The sequence below is a fragment of the Rhipicephalus microplus genome, chromosome X (genome assembly GCF_043290135.1).
Source record: "Rhipicephalus microplus isolate Deutch F79 chromosome X, USDA_Rmic, whole genome shotgun sequence".
In the NCBI taxonomy this organism is placed as follows: domain Eukaryota; kingdom Metazoa; phylum Arthropoda; class Arachnida; order Ixodida; family Ixodidae; genus Rhipicephalus; species Rhipicephalus microplus.
The window spans coordinates 338,838,087-338,858,728 of NC_134710.1; the positions used below are offsets into that span (position 1 = coordinate 338,838,087).

At 47.2% G+C, this 20,642-nt stretch overlaps 1 protein-coding gene across 1 annotated transcript in view; it reads left to right on the top strand.

Moving 5' to 3' along the window:
- Positions 1 to 4,133, top strand: part of LOC119161214 (lysine-specific demethylase 8) — a 79,405-nt gene extending 75,272 nt beyond the window's left edge. Inside the window, exon 8 of the mRNA XM_075879777.1 lies at positions 292 to 4,133. Within this exon, the coding sequence (XP_075735892.1) occupies positions 292 to 459 (168 nt within the window). The 3' untranslated portion in view covers positions 460 to 4,133. The remainder of the gene's footprint in view (positions 1 to 291) is intronic.
- Positions 4,134 to 20,642: the final 16,509 nt, after the last annotated feature.

A 20,642-nucleotide genomic window follows, 5' to 3' on the forward strand; every position in this document is an offset into this window, starting at 1 on the left:
AATGCCCTCCAGATGTAACAAACTAGCACATAAACATTAATGTTGTGCTGTGACAAATGAGTTATTTTTCCACAATCAACAAGTCTGGCTGCCAGCCACTGGTTAACAGTTAAAAACAGGTTCAGAACTTTTCCTGTCACTACCCTTTTAAAACAAACAACATTGTCAAAGCAGCCAAAAACTTTCATGTAACTTATGTACCTTATTTCATCAGGTCAAATATTTTAATGTTTTTTAAAATAAATTTGAGGAAAGTGTCATGTGCTGATTTGGTGTTTGGCTTCCATACAGGTGGACGTCGAGCATTCAAATCATGAAAAGTTCCCGTCGTTTGGTAGAGCACAGTACACAGAATGTGTGCTGAGACGTGGTGAAATGCTGTTCATTCCTCCAAAGTGTTGGCACTTTGTACGCTCTCTTTCTCCAAGCCTCTCTGTAAGCTTTTGGTGTAAATCGTGAACTGTACAGTTAGACCTGCTTATAACGAACTCCCATATAACGAATTCCTTGATATAACGAAGTTTTTCTATTGCCAGCTGTCGCTCCATAGAAGCATATGTATTTGCGACCTCTATGTAAGAAAGCAGCAGCAGGACAACCTTTATACAGTCGAAACCCGCAATAACGAAGCCCCGCAAGTGCGAAATCCCCGCGGCAACGAAGTATTTCCGGATTCCCGGTGAACGTTCATAGAAGCCCATGTATAACGTATCTCGCGGCAACGAAATGTTTTGGACAGCGATCCCGCAATAACGAATTTTCTACCACGGTGCGGGCCTTATTTTTACCCTCCCGCCAAAGGTTAACTGTCGAAAATATGCTCGTATGCGTGTAATGCGCCCCCAAAATAACGAATTTGCCCAACAGAAAATCTAGGAATTTTGCTCCGCATTTTGTCATTTTGGTAGGAGCATGCATCTTCCACCGCCGCGGCCCGCTTCGCGCGCCAGCGTGAGGCGGGCCTGCACCCCAGGAGCCTGCGTTGCAGCCGTTCTCGCCGCCGGGTGTGCCCCCCCCCCCCCCCTAAAAAAAAAAAAAACTACTTTTGCGCGTTGGCAGTGCCACGCTTTTAGGTAGCGCCACATATGTGGGGCCGCGCTGACTTTGGAGGGCGCTTTACCGAATAGTTTTTCGCGGTATCTGTGTCCGTGTCGTTCGCTCTTCGTTTTCGACGCTGTGCGCGCGCGCATGGCGCGGCCCCCGACGACGTTCAGCTTTGCTTTTTTTTAAATGCGAAGCATTTCTTAGCGAACTTCGGTGACTTTGAGCGTATCAATCTATCTATCGTCACGTGCGTCCTGCGAGAAAGAGGAAGGGGACAGTGCATACGCGCATCTGCACGCTTTTATGCAGAAAGCAGCAACGAGAAAGACGAGAAACTCTCTGGCGCGCGGTAAATAAAGAGACCGACCCGCTGCTGCTTTCTCAGCTTCTTCAAATACGACCTCTGTCTTCACGTCGCGACACTACCTACCTAGCCGCTTGCGTTTAGGTGCTCTCGTGATCACCCCCTTAACGTGGCGTGAACCAAAATTAGCACGGGAGGGTAAGATGGTTTTGAAGAGTATGACGCGTTGGTCAAGAAATGAATAATGTCACAGTCCCGTTGCGCACGTCGTCAAACACTTCCCGCCAGACAGTGGCACATACCCAGGGGCGGGTATGTGCCGCTGGTATGCGGGTATGTGCCACAGGTGATTTACACTTGGTATCTACGCAGGAACGACGAAAACACACATGGGAAATATTAACGCGCGAGCGTCAGGAAATATCCGACATCCGTAGTGTCAACCCGACGAATGCAAATAATAAATATCAGGGTCACAGCTGGAATCGAACCCAAGCATTCCGCGTGGCAATGAAGCATTTTACCACACATCTACGCCAGGTCCCGGAACTACTTTTCAAATAGACGGCAAGCTTCGTGAAACGTCAATAGTGGTTGCAGTGCTTACCTACCCAATTATATGACTATTACATACTTACTCCTTTGATACAGCCGTCAGGTCGGGTTAACGTCAATTGTGGTTAGTTGCCATGCGCTGAAGTTGATTTATGTAGCAGTGTCTTGGGCCAGCATCCTCGCGAGCATCAGTGCTTCACATCTTCTGGTGTTGCTAATACGAATGTTCCAGTTGGCATCGTTGCGCAATTGCAAACAACTGGTTATATAAACATCTGCAACACTTCAATTTATGTCTGTGCGCGCAACATTAGTACATATATTTAGCGTCATTTTATGACGTGTCGCTCAATAAAAAAAATTTCGACACGGTCACCTTGCCTCCGCATGCTTCGCATGACGTTGATTCCCAGGTACGTGGGATCTGTCGAATTTTTTTATTGCGATGGCAATTATGTTTATGGACAGTCTTGGCTGGTTTTTTGCCGCGCCGTCATTCATCGTATATGTATACGTATCTATATATATGAGAACTCAAGAAAAAGAAAAGGCACCCGCGCTATAGGCGCCCAGCTCGTCACGGTGCGCCGACGCGCGCTTATTTCCCACGCGTACTTTGCCCCGCGAATGGATGTGTGTGGGGGGGGGGGGGGGGATATAGGTGCGCGGTCGCTTATCATTTGGCGGGAAGAATCGCGTGCCTTCGACTTCGACCAGAACGATTGCGTGTAGTTGCCGGGTGCACACAGATAACTTCTTCGCTCGCTGGACAGGCGCCGTTTGCGAAATAGTGCGCTTTTCAAACGCACCGAACTAAGAACAGTAACACTTGTTAGTTCGCACTCATTACGTTTCGTGCCTCGCTTTTGTTTAAACAGCGCGTTATGTGTCGAGTGGTAAAGGTTGTTAGTTTGCGGTCGTCCTGTGTGTGTTATTTTCGTGCCTCATTTGTGCGTGAGCAGCACGCTGCACGTTTCGGTACGCTTGCCGGTCTGAGCGTTACATTCCAAGTAGTTGTTATCGTATTCATTGCTTCGCCCTTGCGGCGAAACTGTAACTTTTCTTAATTTCTGACAGCCGTGTCCTCACCACCGAGAAGATGTCAGATTAGGCGCTGATAGAAACTGAGACCATGGTGACAACAGATTTTCGGAGGTCTACTCGTCGCCCCACAGTGGTGGTCTGGTGGCTAAGGTACTCGGCTGCTGACCCGCAAGTCGCGGGATCGAATCCCGGCTGCGGCAACTGCATTTCCGAAGGAGGCGGAAATGTTGTAGGCCCGTGTGCTCAGATTTGAGTGCACGTTAAAGAACCCCAGGTGGCCGAAATTTCGGGAGCCCTCCACTACGGCGTCTCTCAGAATCATACGGTGGTTTTGGGAACGTTAAACCCCACATATCAATAAATCTACTCGTCACGCGCTTTTGTTTTGCGCCGCGCCGCTAGTTCGCAGGCTGGTAGGTTTCGTGATTAGCCGATTAGTTCTGACAACACGGCCGCGCGTTCGATGCAATGATCACGATAAAAAAAAATAATGTTATAAGAGGTAAGGCTGGCAGCCAACTCTTTTTAATCCGATATCGGGAACTCCTACAAAACGCTGGTGTGAGCAAATACGGCCGCTCCAGGGAGAAGTGCTCTTTTCACACAGTCCCTTCACACTGATATCGTACTGATACTCGCCGATATAGCAAGCGCGAGTGATCCCCGCGTTGTTTCATGCTCGTTCAAGACGGGTGGTTTGCTTTCTGTTTGAGCATTCGACGGCAGTTCTAACACGCGGGAGATGTTATGCACTTTTCAGGCGATAGGGATTGGTCGACTCATTCGATCTTAGCTTCAGCAGCGCTCGCGCCTTTCACCTACCTGTGAAAGTTACGATGCGCGGGTGCTTATATTATCAATATGGACTTGTTACGGAACATGGCGGTGACGGCAAAAACCCGCCGCGAGTGTCCATGTAATTGGTATCGCAATAATAACGCAGCTTTTTTCTGTAAAATAAGTGTTTTGGGTTAGCTCGGTCCTCAGTTATCCTTTTGTTTAATCTGTGCGTTCAACTTCTAAATATTCGTACCGAACCCGCATATAACAAAGTCCTCGTTATAACGAATTTTCATGGAAAATTTTCAATTTCGTTATATCCAGGTTTAACTGTATTAACATTTGTTGTTTGAGCAAGTGCCTCATCGAGTGTCATTGTCGAAAAAATAAAGATGTGTTTATAGTATTGGTGTGCTCTGGTGTGAAATGCCATTACAGTGGGAGAAGACAGCAACATAAGTTTGTGAGGAATAGATTGCATTTACGTATATCTTTCATTTATAATTTTCTATTATACCCCTCAGAGCCAGAAGCATTACAGAGCGGAAGTCGTAACAACACTTTCACACAAAAAATACAATAAAACAAAAAAGTAAAACAAAACACACATAAAACAAGGAAGCAAAATGTGAACTTACAGTGAGTTTAGAAAAAGCCTTTGTATACAATGTTAGCTATGGTATCACGGAACTGTTCATGGTGAATAATGTTGAATAATGTCTACAACGTCTGCGGGAAGGCCGTTCCAATCACGATAGGTTCGGGGTAGAAATGAATGATAAAAGTGCGCAGTATTACATGGAGCGAGTCCGACCTTGTGACGATGGTCTGTGCGATGGGCTCGGGGAGGAGGTGATCGCGTAGTGTAGCATGATGATGCATTTTAAGAAGCAAGGCGATGCGTCACACTTTTCTGCGTGATGGCAATAACAGGAGGAAAAGGTATAATTTCATGGCAGTTATACTGGCAGTGCGGCTGTAAATAGAGTGAATGAAACGTGCGGAGTTGTTCTAAATCCTTTCTACAGCATAAATCAAGTAAGCTTGGGTTAGATCTCAGACCGGTAGTGCAAACTCGAGTTTCGATCGAATTGGTGTTTTATAAAAAAGATTCAAGTAAGGAGGATCATGATAAAAATTTCGACGAAGGTAACATAACATGCGATTAGCATTGTTACTTAAGTGCTTGATATGAGTAGACCAGTCCAGGTTTGCTGTGATGTATATACATAGGTATTTATAAGAAGTCAGTGATCCTAAATTAATGCTGTTAATGTAGTATGGTTGTGGGCAGGAACATTTTCCAGAATTGTGCGTCACTTTACATTTATTAATATTTAGCTGCATTAACCACTTGTTATACCAATTAGCAACTGTACTAAGATCAGGTTAGAGTGAGGAAGAATCCTTAGCATTCGTTATCTCTTTAAAAATGACAAAGTCGTCCGTGAATAGAAGAATGTTGAAAATTACAATGGAAAGGAGATCATTAATATACATTAAAAATAATAAAGGTCCAAGGACTGAGCCTTGAGGAACGCCTCAACTCACATCTGTAAATGCAGTGTTACGGCCATTAAAGGAAACGAATTGTGAGCAGTTTGGTAGAAAACACTCAATCGATTTCAGTAAATTATTATCAATATTAAGATTGTTCAGCTTAAGCAGTAGCAATTTATGACATACGTACCGTGCCAAATGCCTTACAAAAATCTAAAAATATGCAATTGATGATTGATGATCGCTCTAGAACTTGATGTAGAGCATGAGTAAGGATATGAGCTGAGTTTCACGTGAATATTGTTTTCTAAAACCATGTTGTGCTGAAGAGAAGAAAGAGTTTGATTCAAGGAAACTGACAAAGTTGGTGAATATAGTGTGATCAAGCATTTTAGAAGATGTACTAGTTAAATAAATTGGATGATAGTTAAAAAATGCTTTGCTGCCAGACTTGTGAATTGGAATAACCTTCCCAATTTTCCACACTTTTGGGAGAACGAAATAATGAAGTAATTGCTGGAAAAGTTTACACAAGACTAACGCAGCATAGGCAGAAGTGTTTTTCAAAAACATTGCACCAATATTGTCACATCCGGGTGCTGAATGAAGGCCAAGTTATTCATGAGCTTAAGAAGACCGAATGTACTGATTAGTATAGGTGGCATGCTTCAAGAGAATGGCTGACAGGTGTCGGCGTATGGACAATCGAGATAGCCGAGAAGTTCTGAGTGAATGTACGGTTAAAAACTTAGGGACAAACATCCGATAAAATAGGGTCACCAGAGGAATCGTCAGCGTGAAAACGTCATTCGTTGAAAGAATAATAGTTCGCTAGAATTTTTAACATTAGTGGTCAACATAGAGTGTACATGCGAATGAAAACGTTTTCTTTTTGCTTTGGCTGAGGGATTAATAGTTCGAAGGGATTTATAACATTAATGGTCAACATAGGGGGCAGAACATGTTAGTTGAAATTTTTTTTGCATCTCGAAGGGTTTGAACGTACAACGCAGACGCTGTTGTGTACCAAGCCCAGCGATCACTAGTAGGTGAAAGTTTTGCCGCGCGAAAGAAACGTTTTTTTTTTGTTTGATAAACGCCTGATATGACTGTTGCATCAAGGAACATTTGAGTTGTTGGTTACGATACGGTGTCGGATGTATTGGTCAATGAGCGGCACGATTTTATCTAAAAACATGTTGCAGTTACTCCGATCGCCGAAACCATCAAGAAAAAGATCGGTAAAGTTAGAAAGTTCATTGATGATCGCCTCAAAGTTACCCCTGTTGTAGTCACATAAAGTTTTTTCTCTTTGTTTGTTCTCGGAGGGGCTAATTTAATGTCAAAATGTAGGAGCAAATGATCGCTAAGGCTTGTAAGGTACGTTATGGGCGAAATTGTATTCGAACTGTTTGTTAGTATTATAAGTGGTGTGTTTGAATTGTGTGCAGCTATTCTTGTTGTTTGAGTACACATTTACTGTAATGAAAATACCGAGCAATCATTTAAAAATTGGCGAGCTTGGGACTAGAGCGGAAAAAAAGTCACAGTCATGCTGCAAAGGCGAAGCAATCAACGCGATAGCAACAAATTGGAAGGTCACACGCAGAATGGCAAGCAGATCTAAACGTGCCCCGCATTTCTCACTCACAAATAGCGCACGAAACGTACTCACAGATACAGATGAACGCAAATACGCGTCTCAGTTGTTACGTCGTTGTGTCTGAAAAGCGCGCCCTTTTCGCAAACGGAGACTGTGCAACGATTGCAGTGACCTTTGGCGCCCGGTAACTACAACAAAGTCGTTCCGGTGGAAGGGCGCGTGAGTGAGCGTCAACCCACCTCCTCTCCGCGGGGCAAAGTACGCGTAGCAGATGAGAGCGCGCGCCGCCGCGTCGTGACGATGTGGCGACGCGCGCTCATTGCGCCATGTTGGTGGTAATGCTGAAAACACAATAGTTCCCCCCCCCCCCATCCGAGATGCCTGTCACTAGCGGTAAGTGGTAGATATAAATAGCTTGCCGTTTGAACGTGGAAGGATAAGATCCTCGGTGGCTCAATGGTTAACGCCTCGCACTTATGTCTCAGAGGTCCCACGTTCGATTTCGCGCGCCGGAGTCTTTTTCTGCATTATTTTTCTAGCGTTTTCATATATATATATATATATATATATATATATATATATATATATATATACGGTGAGTGACGGCGACGCCTACGCCAGCGGCAAAATCCAGCCGAGAGTCTCCATATAATTGCTATCGCAATAAAGCTGAAGCAGAATGGGAATTTCGTTTCGATTTTACAGTGTATATGTGCTGTTTAACGATCACTGTCTATATGAGCACTGTTTAGCCTTCAGAGACTCATTTGAGTGCAGTTTAAAGGGCTGATTTGGCAAAGCTTTACATTCATAAGTTTCGTGCCACGTGATAATCACCTTCACTAATAATATTGTCACGTACTGCAAAACGTCTTCAACTCGAAAGAACAGCCGGTGGAGAGGCGCACAGAAAACTGGCAAAATGGCTGTCTAAACAACAACTAACTAGAGCACGCGCTGCCCCAGAACATATTTCATTCTAGCGGGCAACCATGCCTCGCGCTTGCCGTACCTACTGGACAAGTGGCATTATTCTGCCTCTGAAAAAAAAAATGGCATCGCTGCGATGTTCTGAAAATATATAGGCGACGTGGAGGCAAACCAGCACAAAGTATACGCACGTACGCAAAAACAAAACAATAAGGTTCATGCGCTGTCACACTACCGCGTGAAGTACGGCTTCAGTCGCACAGCGTGCACAATCTCCTAGTGGTGCCTTCGACGCCGTGGCGAGAAGGCCCCGTCAGGGACTACCACGTAGTTCACATCGCTGACATGTCGCAACACTTTGGTGGGTCCAAAATAGCGACTGAGCAGTTCTTCTAACAACCCTGGGCGTCGGACGGGAGTCCACACCTAAACTTGATGGCCTGGATGACAAACTTGTCGATGGCGAGCATTGCATGCGTCTGTACTCTGCTGCTGTGCAATGTGTAGGCACGCTATTTGGCACGCTTATTCGGCTTAAATTGCACTGTGTCAGGCGTGATCAACGCGTTGCAGTTGTGGGGAGGCATCCATCATGGTCTGGACCTCACGTCCATAGACAAGACGGAAAGACGTGAATCGCGTAGTTCCCTGGACGGCAGTATTGCATGCAAATGTGATGTACGGTAGCACCTGGTCCCAAGTCTTATGCTGGACATCTAAGTACATGGATAACATGTCGGCGATGGTTTCGTAGAGTCGCTCTGTCAAGCCGTTGGTCTGTGGATGATATGCCGTGGACTTGCGATGGCTCGTGCAGCTAAGCGTGAATACGTCATGAATGAGCTGGTCGCGGAATGCTGTTCCTCTGTCATTACGCACGACAGGGCGCCATGTCGAAGAACGATCTGGTGCATAAAAAAATTGGGCAACATCGAAAGCCGTAGCGCGTTGTAGTGCCTTTGTTTCGGCGTACCTCGTAGAATAGTCTGTGGCTACTACGATGCACTTGTTGCCGGCAGATGACAGCGGAAAGAGCTCCAGTAAATTCATTCCTATTTGATCGAATGCGGCCCTAGGTTGTTCGATTGGATGAAGAAGCCCCGCGGGCTTCAGTGGTGGGGATTTGCGGAGTTGATATTTCCGGCAGCTTTTCACGTATCGCTTATTTAATGAATGCTGAAAGCTTAGACCAGTGGTACGCTTGTCAAACTCTGGCGAAAGTTTGAGAGGAACCTAAGTGACCAATGTGGGCTCATTGGGGCAGGCGAGAAGAATGTCGTCACGCATGTCAGGTGGCACGACTGGAAGATAGGTTCCCTCATTGCTGTTGCAGTTTCTTTTTTTTATGGAGGGCCCCACCTCGCCATCTCGCAGGCAGAACGATGACAGACTTTGAGAAAGGCGTCGAGGTATGGAAGAGTTGCGTCCTTTAAGGTTTTCGATAACTATAAGAATTTCGTCGTCCTGGCACTGTCGTGTAATCAGATTCGTTGTATTAGATGCCCCAAGGAAACCACCGTCATCCTTGATGTCATGGCCACAAATTTCGACTGGTGCATGGGACAATAAAGTGGCACCTTCGTGCCTTCGACCTGATTTTTGAGTGATCGTGAAATTGAATTCCTGCAGACGATGACTGCACCGTGGCAGTCGTCTGCACAGGTCCCGTAGGTCGGCTAACCAGCACAACAAATGATGGCCCGCCACTACCTTAAAGTGATTTCCGTAAAGGTAAGGCCTAAATTTCACCGTGACCCATACTATAGCGCACTACGTCCCACACAACAGCGAGGCCCTCTTTTTCTGACGTAGAGTAGCTGACCTCGGCGTGGGAAAGAGTGCAGCTGGCGTACGCTATCACTCGCTCCGTGCCCTCTTGTTGGGCGAGGACAGCACCAAAACATGCGTTGCTGGCGTCAATATGAATCTCACTATCAGCTAGCATCTTGGTCAAAGTTAGCAAGGACTGGCGGAGTCTGCAAACGCTCCCGAAGTTCAGAGAAAGCTGCGTCCTGCTCTTCCTCCCAGACTATCGAGTGAGTGAAGTGAGCGGTTCCGCAAACCTAGAAAAATTGGCTATAAAGCGGCAATAGTACGCGCAGAGCGGAGAAAGCGACACACTGCCTTGTCACGTGGAACAGGAAATGAGGCCACGGCGGTGCTTTTGTCAGGGTCTGGTCGAACACCATCCGCCCTGACAACATGACCGGGACACTTAAATTCTGTGTAACCGAAGTGGCATTTCTTCTGGCTTCAGTGTCAGGTTAGCAGAGCGGAACGCTTGCAGCACAGATCTGCGTGCAGACGTTTCAAGTGCTTCTCAAAGGTCACAGAAAACACACCATCCAGATAAAATATAGGCAAGTGTGCCACTTTATGCCAGTAAGAAATAATAGTGTCCACCATTCTCTGAAATTTCGAAGGTGCAGAAAAGAGGCCGAAGGGTAGCACTTCGAATTTATATAAGGCCATCCGGTGTAACAAAGGCGGTTTTTTCACGATCGCGTTCAACTCCGATCTGCCAGTAGCCGCTTTTCAAGTCAGTCGATAAAAAATACTTGGCCCGCCGCAGTCTGTCGAGGGAATCATCGATGCGGGGCAGCAGATGTAGACGTCTTTTTAGGGGCGAAGCTCCTTAGGGCGTGGGCTGTGCGTCCCCTGTAGCCTGTATGTAGCCACCTCTAGTTTAGTTCTTGCAGCGTTCACTAGATGGCGGTACCGTCCCCTGTATGTAGCCACCTCTAGTTTAGTTCTTGCAGTGTTCACTAGATGGCGGTACCGTCTCATGTATGTAGCCACCTCTCGTTTAGTTCTTGTAGTGTTTACTAGATGGTGGTACTTGTAGCTGATGATGAAAAGATGCAAGATGTTATAAACTAGAAAGCGGTACTTGTAGTTGATGAAAGACGCGAGGTCTTATAAAATAGGAATGATGTCACATATGGCGCGTGTCATTGGTTGAAGGCAATCGTTCGATTTAGTGCGGCGACGTACGCTAGGGGGAGCGATGTAATAAAATTGAGTGGGCAAAATGTACAGAGGATTCATGGTTTACCAGGTTTACCTCCGGAGCTTCGCCCACTCATCATCATTCACTTCGTGGATATGGCGGAATTTTTTTTAAACTCACGCTGTTAAATTTTCTGTAGTCCATGCAAAAGCGCAGTGCTGCATATATTTTCTTTACGAGAACGACCGGAGATGACCAGAGACTCTTGGAAGATTGTAAACGTCATCTTTCAGCATCTCTTCGTCTTGAGCATCAGCTTTACCGAGTTTCGGCAAAGGAACGTGATGTGATAACATCACGTTTTTTTGCCGAAACTCGGTAAGGGTGTGGCAGTTTGGGCAAGCTGGTATGACATGACGATAGTTATAGCGCGCGTCCTTTGTGTCCTTGGTGTTCTTCTTGTCTCGTCGGCGTCGTTCTGTTCTCGCGCTATAACTATCGTTGGTAAGGGTGTTGATTTATGGACGAGGCGTCGCTATAGGGAATTATTCGGTGTTCGGCGTCTGACAAACCTTCGAAATGGACGCCACAGCCGGGCTAGATTGCACCTGCACGCGCAGGTGCAGTCCAGCCCGGCCGTGTGGACACGAAAGTGACACTGTCCACGCCGTCAGGTGGCGCGCAAGGTAAACCAACATGGCGGTCCGGAGGAGGATAGCGAGCGAGTAGGAGGGCATAGAAGCGTGTTGTTGAAATTATTTTCACAGATGTAATCACGCCAGGCCGCTTTCAGGACGCGTAATTGAGTGCCACATGGAAATAGATCACAATTACTCGCAAAACGAAGTCTAAATGAGTAGAAATTTGCAAAACAACCATTTATATGGTGGCGAAGATGAAACCTTAGCACAATTTGCGAGCATCGATTACCGGCTTCATTCTCCGCTGCACTGACCCGCTTGTGTCCATAAGTGTCGTGTTGGGTTCCCATGAATAAATGTTGCGACGATGAACACCATTTGCGGCTACCATATGTCACTCTCTACCAATTAAACAGCGCCTGCATTTTTTTATGTATTGTGGCCAAGCTGGTGCACTTGGTGTCTTGAAATGCCTCATGGAGAGTTTACGAAGGCAAAGGAGGTAGAGATGCACCATATCTGCCATACGCGATGCTTTGTCGCTCGCGAAAACAAGTTGTTTCAAGCTGTAATGCTGTAAAAAAAGACCGTTATCTCCTAAGCGTTTTGAAACTTGAATCATGTTGACCTCGAGAATACAAAGCTAATATTTATTTAATTTATTAGGAAACACTGTTGTCGCCAATTACGTAAAGAAGATTTTGCAGTTTTGTTAGCAGGGACACATGTTTATTGGGTGAATGGTTGGCTGAAATCAGGAAGCGCTCAGGTGATGCTAGCGTATATAGGCTTATCTTAACATGACTTCGTAACATCCTGCGCTGATTTCTGAATGGTTCTCAAAACAGAAAAACTGCGTTGAAACACATATAAGCGTAGCGTGCGCGCGCGTGAGTTTTCCATTGGCAAATGCCCAGTTCGTGCTTTCTTTCTTTTTATTGCGATAGCAAATATATGGACACTCTCGGCTGGATATTGCCGCCGGCGTCGAAGTCACTCACTGTATATGTATACCTATCTATATATATGTAAACGCAAGAAAGAAAAATAATCCAGAGGAAGACTCCGGCGCGGGGAATCGAACTTCAAACCTCTGAGTCGTAAGTACGAGGCGTTAACCACTGAGCCACAGAGAAAAACCTTCGCCTGCACTCAAACGGCCAGCTATCTATATCTACCTCTTACCACTGCTGACGGGCATCTCGGGGGGAGGGGGCTATCGTGTTTTCAGCATTACCAGCAAGATGGCGCAATGAGTGGACTCGGAGTAAAGGTCGACGGCCAGCTCGTCGCAATGCACCGATGCGCGCTCATCTCCCACGCGTGCTTTGTTCCGCGAAAGGAAGGGCCCTTATCCGCGCACGTATTGTGTGGTGGGGGAAAATCGCTAGCCTACGACTTTGACCGGAACGATTGCGTTTAGTGGCCGGGCGCACAAAGATCACTTCGCTCTCTGGACAGGCACCGTTTGCGGAAAGAGCGCGCTTTTCAAACACGGAGAAGTAACAACTGAAACACTTCTCAGTTCGCACTCATGCCTGTAGCTATGATTACGCTTCATGCGTCGTTCTTGTTTAAACAGCTCGTTAATTGTCGAGGTGCGAACGTTGTTAGTTGGCTCTCATCCTGTGTGTGTTGTTTTCGCGCGTCATTTGTGCGTGAGCAGCGCGCTGCACGTTTTTGATCTGTTTGCTGTTCTCAACGTCACATTCCAAGTTGTTGCTATCGCATTCATTGCTTCGCAATTGCGGTGAAACTGTGACTTTTTTCCCCCGCCTCTAGAATTTTCACCGTAACCATTTATTTACACATTCATGAGCCAGCGAACTGTCGAGAGTAAGGCGCGCGCTTCACTCCAGCTCTTCCTAAAACGGCAAACAATCAAGCGTATTGAGAGAGAAACAACTTTATTGACGGCACTACAAGGTAGTTGACTTCATCCTACCGGTGGTTCGAATTGTGGGGGCTAAAAGCTTGCCACGACCGTTTCGGGCCCAGATAATCCCAGATAATCACTTCTGCTTGAACACGGTAGTCAGTTGACGACAGGAGTGACTCCCACGTTCACCTCGAGGAAGGAAGCTGGCAGTATTGTTTTGTAAGCTGCCTGAGGGCTGCCCAATATCACATTCTGGGACTTCGAGGGGAACCCACCACCAAAGCGCATCGAAGTGGCGCAGACTTGTCAACAGATTACAACACATCCTATCACCACGCATTTTACATTGACATATTATTTCATTAGAAAGAATGTGACAATATTACCGCTGCGAATCTGGTGAGCGCTCCGCGGCATGGGTGTTGGATATTGCCACTCATTCGTGAAAAAGGCTAACAAAATCTCTCTGCTTGCATGCAGCTGTTGGCAGGGCCCGCACTAGCCGCGCGAAAGCGCTGCGTTGTCGGTTGATCCTCCTCGATAGGGTGCGCGGCGCGTCAGACGGATGGTGCGATAACGTAGCTCGGATTGTTGTTTCTCCCGGAGGACAAGTAACGAAGTCACGTCACGTCTCTTGGTGTCAGTCAAAGCCCATCGTCGGCTGATGTAGATACGAAACATTCAGCAGCGTCTGCGACAGGGTAGGCGAAAGCGATGACGGTGTGGCGAAACGGGTGCCTGTACTCGTTACTTAAATTAGTCAGAAGTAGCGCAGAGTGTCTGTCATGAAGCGTGACGAAGCTGCGCGGGCAGCGGAGACACCTAGTGCGAACAAAAGCGCCAAGTTGCTTTCGGCGACAACCTCACCATCCCGTAACTTGTCGGACACCACATCAGCAGGACGCTGGACCGCGGAGGCAACGTGATGTTGTCGCCCCGCCGTGGTGGTCTAGTGGCTAAGGTACATGGCTGCTGACCCGCAGGTCGCGGGTTCGAATCCCGGCTGCGGCGGCTGCATTTCCGATGGAGGCGGAAATGTTGTAGGCCCGTGTGCTCAGATTTGGGTGCACGCTAAAGAACCCCAGGTGGTCAAAATTTCCGGAGCCCTCCACTAAGGCGTCTCTCATAATCATATGGTGGTTTTGGGACGTTAAACCCTACAAATCAATCAATCAACGTGATGTTGTTGGCAGAAACGCGAAATGTGCTGTCATGGCTGTCGTCAGATTTGTCGGTAGATCAAGTTGTCGAAAACGTCTCGGTACGCTCCCGAAGATCGATAATAGCGCCGTGCTCCCGCAAGAAGTCGACTCCCAGGATTGCGTCTCGGGAACACTCGTGAAGTACAAGGCAGCTGGCGAGAAACGCACTTCCCCAAATGCACACCCTGATAGTGCACATGCCGATTGGGGTGACTACATGCCCGCCGGCAGTCCGAATTTCTGTTTTGTACCACATGCAAGGCGTAACAACTTTCTTCATGTGCGCTGCTATAGTTTTTCGCTCATGATTGAATAGTGCGCACCTGTGTCCAATAATGCACTAACGTCGTGGTGACGGTCGACTACCACAGGTATGTCCAAATAAGATCTGCTTCCGGCTTTTGTCGCTGTCATCGGTGAATCGCTGCGGGCCCGTGCTTGCGTCGATGGGAGGCTTCGCTTGTGTCGAGTGTCAGCGGCCTCGCTCCCGAAGGTCGCTGTCGTTAGTTTTCCCGCCTAGGGCTTGGCGAGCGTGCCTGCGCCGCCCCTGGGAGGCTCCGAAAATTTGGAGAAGATCGTCTTGGAGATGGGGACCGCGACTGCTGCCGCAGTGGCATGCGCCACTGTGAGAGGTACTCTTCGATAGCTCTCGGTCGTTTGCCGAATCTGGGTCGTGGCGAGTCGACGGCGAAACCGCGAAGTTCAAGGCGGCGATTGGGACATTCCCGGTACACATCCAGATTTACCACAGTGATAGCACAGTGGTCGCCTGTCCGGTGCGTGCCGTGCGTCGGATTTCAACTCGGTCCTGTGCTCGCTGCTGCCTCTTTATACCCGCAAAATTCCTCATTTCGTCTGCCCACCTAACTTTCTGTCTCCCCATAACCCGCGTGCCTTCTATGGGAATCCACTCAGTTAAGCCCGAAACATATGCAGCGTTTTTCCGGCGTTTTTTCCGGCGTTTCGTACGCCGGCGTCACTCGGCGTCGACGCTGCTGGTGACGGTGGCCGAAACGTCCACTTTTGGACCATAGCATCTTCGGGAATTGTGCCCCGGAGCAGTCGCGGCACGCAACGAATGCTAGGATTCCACAGCGTCGCTCCGCCGGTTTTTTCAGAGCACCTCGGAACAACAACAACAACAACAACAACAACAACAACAACAACAACAACAACAACAACAACAACAACAACAACAACAACAACAACAACAACAACAAATGTGCCCCGACAGGGTGCGCCCTGGTTACCGAAGACTAGAGTTACTGTACACGGCCGCGGGATGAAGGAGCGCACCGCGCGTTCTTTCATCCAGCGGCCGTGGCGATACTTAACCTGCCTGAGAACAGAAGGACGCCCCGACTGCATGAATTGGGCTGGGCAAATACGTACGAGGAATATGCAGCAGCCACGCTGAAGGCTCAGCGTGAACGACTTGACAGAAAACCTCAGGGCCATTCAGTTTCACAGAAATTACGCTACCCACTCCCGCCAGAGAATTCTTTTCCTTGATGGGGTCTTACCGGGCTGCGTATTACGCATAATGGGAACAGGTCTCACAATGAATCACGGTGTGACCTGCATTTCCAAGTGGAGGAAAACGAGCGGGTGGACCGTTTCGCTCGAGGTATGGATGACAAACCGAGCCGCTGGCACAATCTCCCGGGAGGACACTTCGACACCTGGCGCTCCAAGAAAAATACTCGAATTTCAAGCATTAGGTAGACTAACTGAGGCCCCCTGCATGAATGCCACCACCTTCTTCCGAGGCCCCGGGAGAAGGTCATTACCAACCATAATCATACAGAGCCTCAGTATGAATAAATGTTTCTTGTTCTTCTGTGCGTGACCTCGTGACGATTCGTTGAACGTGCACGCATGTACTTGGTGTTTGTCATGATTTTAGTACTAATGACAATGATGAACTCTGCAATCTATTGTCTTTTTATCACACTGATCACAATAATTTGAGGCTCAAAATTTGCAAGACGCCACAGTGGGCGAGCAGGCTGTGCTTATTGACAAGCCACCCAACATGATTATAAAAAAAAAACACCGACCAAGCACTCCGTACAGATGTTTAACCAGCGAAGCTGAAACGTGCGGGCACAGGTGGTTGCAGACGTCACAGCCGAAGCCAAAGCGACGCTCAAGAAACTACCGCTCTGGCGAACGCGGGCCAGCCTTACACTTTCACACTGCATGCTCTGCCTGCAACGCTGCTTCCTCGCCTCGCCGTTGACGGAAAGAGAGAAAGGAAGAAAGAGTAATAGAAAGAAATAAAAAAGAATAGAGAGAGGAAAATAAAGGGAGAAATAAAGAAAGAGAAAGAGAGAAAAGAAACAATAATTGTGCGTGACACAATCGCGAAGCAGCAGCTCCACAGCGACGAATGCGGAGCTAGGTTGAATAACGAAAAATCGCCGTATTGCCGTCAGTCGCTTGACAAACCGCAGCAGGGGCCCCTCGATGCTGCGGGTTCGTCATCGTGAGTGTGGCTTCGATCGCGGACGAGTTCCACTTGTGGGTGAAAACTACGCTCAGAGGATAAATGAGAGAAGCACTACATCACATTCAGAGGTAAACGATGTTCATTGCCAACAAGGGTCATACATATTCACAATAAAACTTTAGGCGTGATTTACGTCGCCGTGAAATTTAGCCCGATTTCGGGTTGTGGATTTGACTCTTTAAAAAAAGAAAGTGCCACTTCGTATGCAATCTTAGGTGGTAGTTTTTTTAAACTTTACAGATATGAAAAACACGGGAATCGAATTGCATTGGTGACAACTTTTGTCCGTACAGCGGGGAGCCCGTCACGTCCTCAAATATTATGCACTGAAAAGTTGTATGCTCGCTTCTAGTATATTTGAAGAAAAAAAAATTACGTTACGAATATGCGTCATAATTTTGATGCTGCATTTTGTGTGCACAGAGCCAACGATATACTGTCTTATCAACTCCAGTGATCTTGTTTTATAGCTCTATATGCATCTCGAGACTGTCGACGTGCTGCCTTAAACAGTATAACGTTTCTCGATAACATTTCAGTGGATAACAAGAAAAGGCCCCACCGCGGTGGTCTAGTGGCTAAGGAACTCGGCTGCTGACCCGCAGGTCGCGGGATCGAATCCCGGCTGCGGCTGCTGCATTTCCGATGGAGGCGGAAATGTTGTAGGCCTGTGTGCTCAGATTTGGGTGCACGTTAAAGAACACCAGGTGGTCAAAATTTCCGGAGCCCTCCACTACGGCGTCTCTCATAATCATATGGTGGTTTTGGGACGTTAAACCCCACAAATCTATCTATCTATACCAAGAAAAGGACACGCAGTTCCGTTTGCATTGTTCCGTTTACGTGACACTGAAAAGGGGTGGAACGTTACAGGAAACCGGTACATTTCCTCGCTGCACGAGCACCCAACAACTGCGTCGCAAGGGTGGGCGCTGCTGCTGACTCCGTGCCGCGACCGCGCAAGTGCATTGTGTATGCAGCGGTATATACACCTGTCGGCGAGATTCGCGACACTTCCTTGTCCTGAGCTCCGACGTGTCCTTTTCTAATTACAATTATGTGTAATGTCGCCGCTACTCCAACCTCCGAATAGCCGGCATAAATAAGGACGGGATTACTGCAACGTTCAAATTAGGCGTTGCAACATGAGCAGTAATTAGAGCGTAACTTCCTTGAGCATTGTCAATCTGTCCTGCGCTCTGGGCCGGGTGCAGCGGACTTCCTCTGTAGACCGCTCGCCACGTAATGTCGCAGTAGCGCCAAGCGACGATGTTGGGAAACAAGCGTGGCGCGTGCGAAACACCGAATAGTGCCTGCAGCACTTGACAACGATAGGTCCTGCGCCCTTGAGCACTGGTAAAATATGCAGATTCAATAAACGTATTATAGCACGCCTGTGCTAACGACGCGGACGAACACTCGTTAGCGTACTTAATTATCGCTTTTCCTCCGGCAATTACTCATCGAAGCACGCTGTTTGCGGCTACAGCGATCACCACAGCCTGTTATTACTTTGTCGCCAACATTTCATATATTATAAACGCTTTGACAGTTAAATTTGAGGTAGACAAAGTAGACGCACGTGTGTTCGCATGAGCTGCAAGCAGATAAATGCAAGAAAGGGCAATCTTACGTAATATAAATGAGTAAACGTTTAGCCATTCGTTTGATAATTTCTTTGTGAGTGAGCAAGGCCTTTTCAGGGGGGCGAGTACTTTAGAATTGAGCACAGCTGTGTTTAGCTATGTAGATAATTCCCCCCCCCCCCACACACACACACAAATGCGTGTCAAGCTCTTTCTCACATATTATGTAGGTTATATGCCAGAAAAAAAAATGGGCGTATGAAGCGTGCGAAGTTAGAATAGTTTGTTTATATACAACCAGCATTCGCTCGCTCAAACTAATTGATTGATTGATTTGTGGGGTTTAACGTCCCAAAACCACCATATGATTATGAGAGACGCCGTAGTGGAGGGCTCCGGAAATTTCGACCACCTGGGGTTCTTTAACGTGCACCCAAATCTGAGCACACGGGCCTACAACATTTCCGCCTCCATCGGAAATGCAGCCGCCGCAGCCGGGAATCGAACCCGTGACCTGCGGGTCAGCAGCCGAGTACCTTAGCCACTAGACCACCGCGGCGGGGCTCGCTCAAACTAACCAATTTCATCCCAGTGGACGATGAACAGAGCTCATATACTTAATGCACAATAAAATTAGTTTTTGTCGAGGGCTCGTGCATATACCGTATATTCATTTGTGTATAACATCTTATTCATTGTGCTCTTAGGCGACCGAACGAGGAAGCTATATTACTTTGCAGCTAGATTTGCGGAGCCCCTAATTAGCCCCTTTTGGTCTATACCGTAATGAGGCCGATAAGCGTGGAGCGTATGCGCCATTTACGTATATTATATGAGTTGTCGTTGAATGATACATAATACATTGTTTGCGAACCACGTTGAGGCTATAGATCTTCCACGTGTGCGTATCCCGAGAACCCTTTCCACATCTGTGCATACATAAACAGGTGATTAGGATTATAAGTGTTTCATGGCAGTGTTGAGCGGATAAGAAAATAAGGTAGATATTCATAACTTTGTACAAGTGAGCAGCGCCAAAAGCCAAGGACGCAAACGGGAAATAAGAGCGCCGGTACCCGGGAGTGATTTTAATATTAAATGCACGGAATGTACAAGATGAACCAAAACAAGGATGGCCAAACGATTGAAGTGGCAATGTGGAAGCCTGATATTGAAGCTCAATATTGAAGTAAGAACCCGCTGAAAACTGCATCATCACCATCGCCTGCCGCATATGCTGCATTAAAATAGCTATTTATGTGATAAGGTCACTTGCTGTTTCCAGTTTTTTTTACGAAGAACACTTCATTCTAAAAGAAACTACGATATCATTAGGCCCCTGCTGTTTATATATATATATATATATATATATATATATATATATATATATATATATATATATATATATATATATATATATATCTTGTGATGTAACGGTGAAGGCAACCTTTATTAGGCCCAGAAGACACGATGAAGCGACCACGCCCAAGGCACAGAACTCAGACAAGCCAAGTCCCCACAGCAGATGAAGATGACGACCACTCATGATGATGAATATGTGTAAAGAAAGTAGATGTGCTTAATGAATACCTACACTAACTTCCCCCCCACGTGAAAGCGGTCATCCTGACCGCAGCTCTTGGCCGCATTTTAAAGCGAAGTATTCTTCACTTGAAGATGAACATGGTTTGACAGGCGCAGAGAAGAACGAAACATCGAGGAAAGAAGAGGGGAAGCGACCGTGGACGAGGTAGAACGGCGAGTAACCGGTTGTGCGCTGTACAGAGGTATTATACGCAAAAGTGACAAATGGCAAAATGGCGTCCCAGTTTCTGTGGTCGGGTTCGATATACATCGCAATCATATCTGACAGTGTACGATGGAAGCGCTCAGTCAGGCCATTCGTCTGAGGATGGTAACTGGAGCTTGTTTTGTGTGTAGTGCCGGCTGCCTTGAGCACTTCTTCGACGAGTGCTGAAAGAAATACTCTTCCACGGTCGCTCAGGATTACACGAGGAGCTCCGTGTCGAAGGATTATTGCTCGAAGGATGAAGTCGGCCACTTCCGAAGCTGATGCAGAAGGCACGGGAGCTGTTTCGGCGTAGCGGGTCA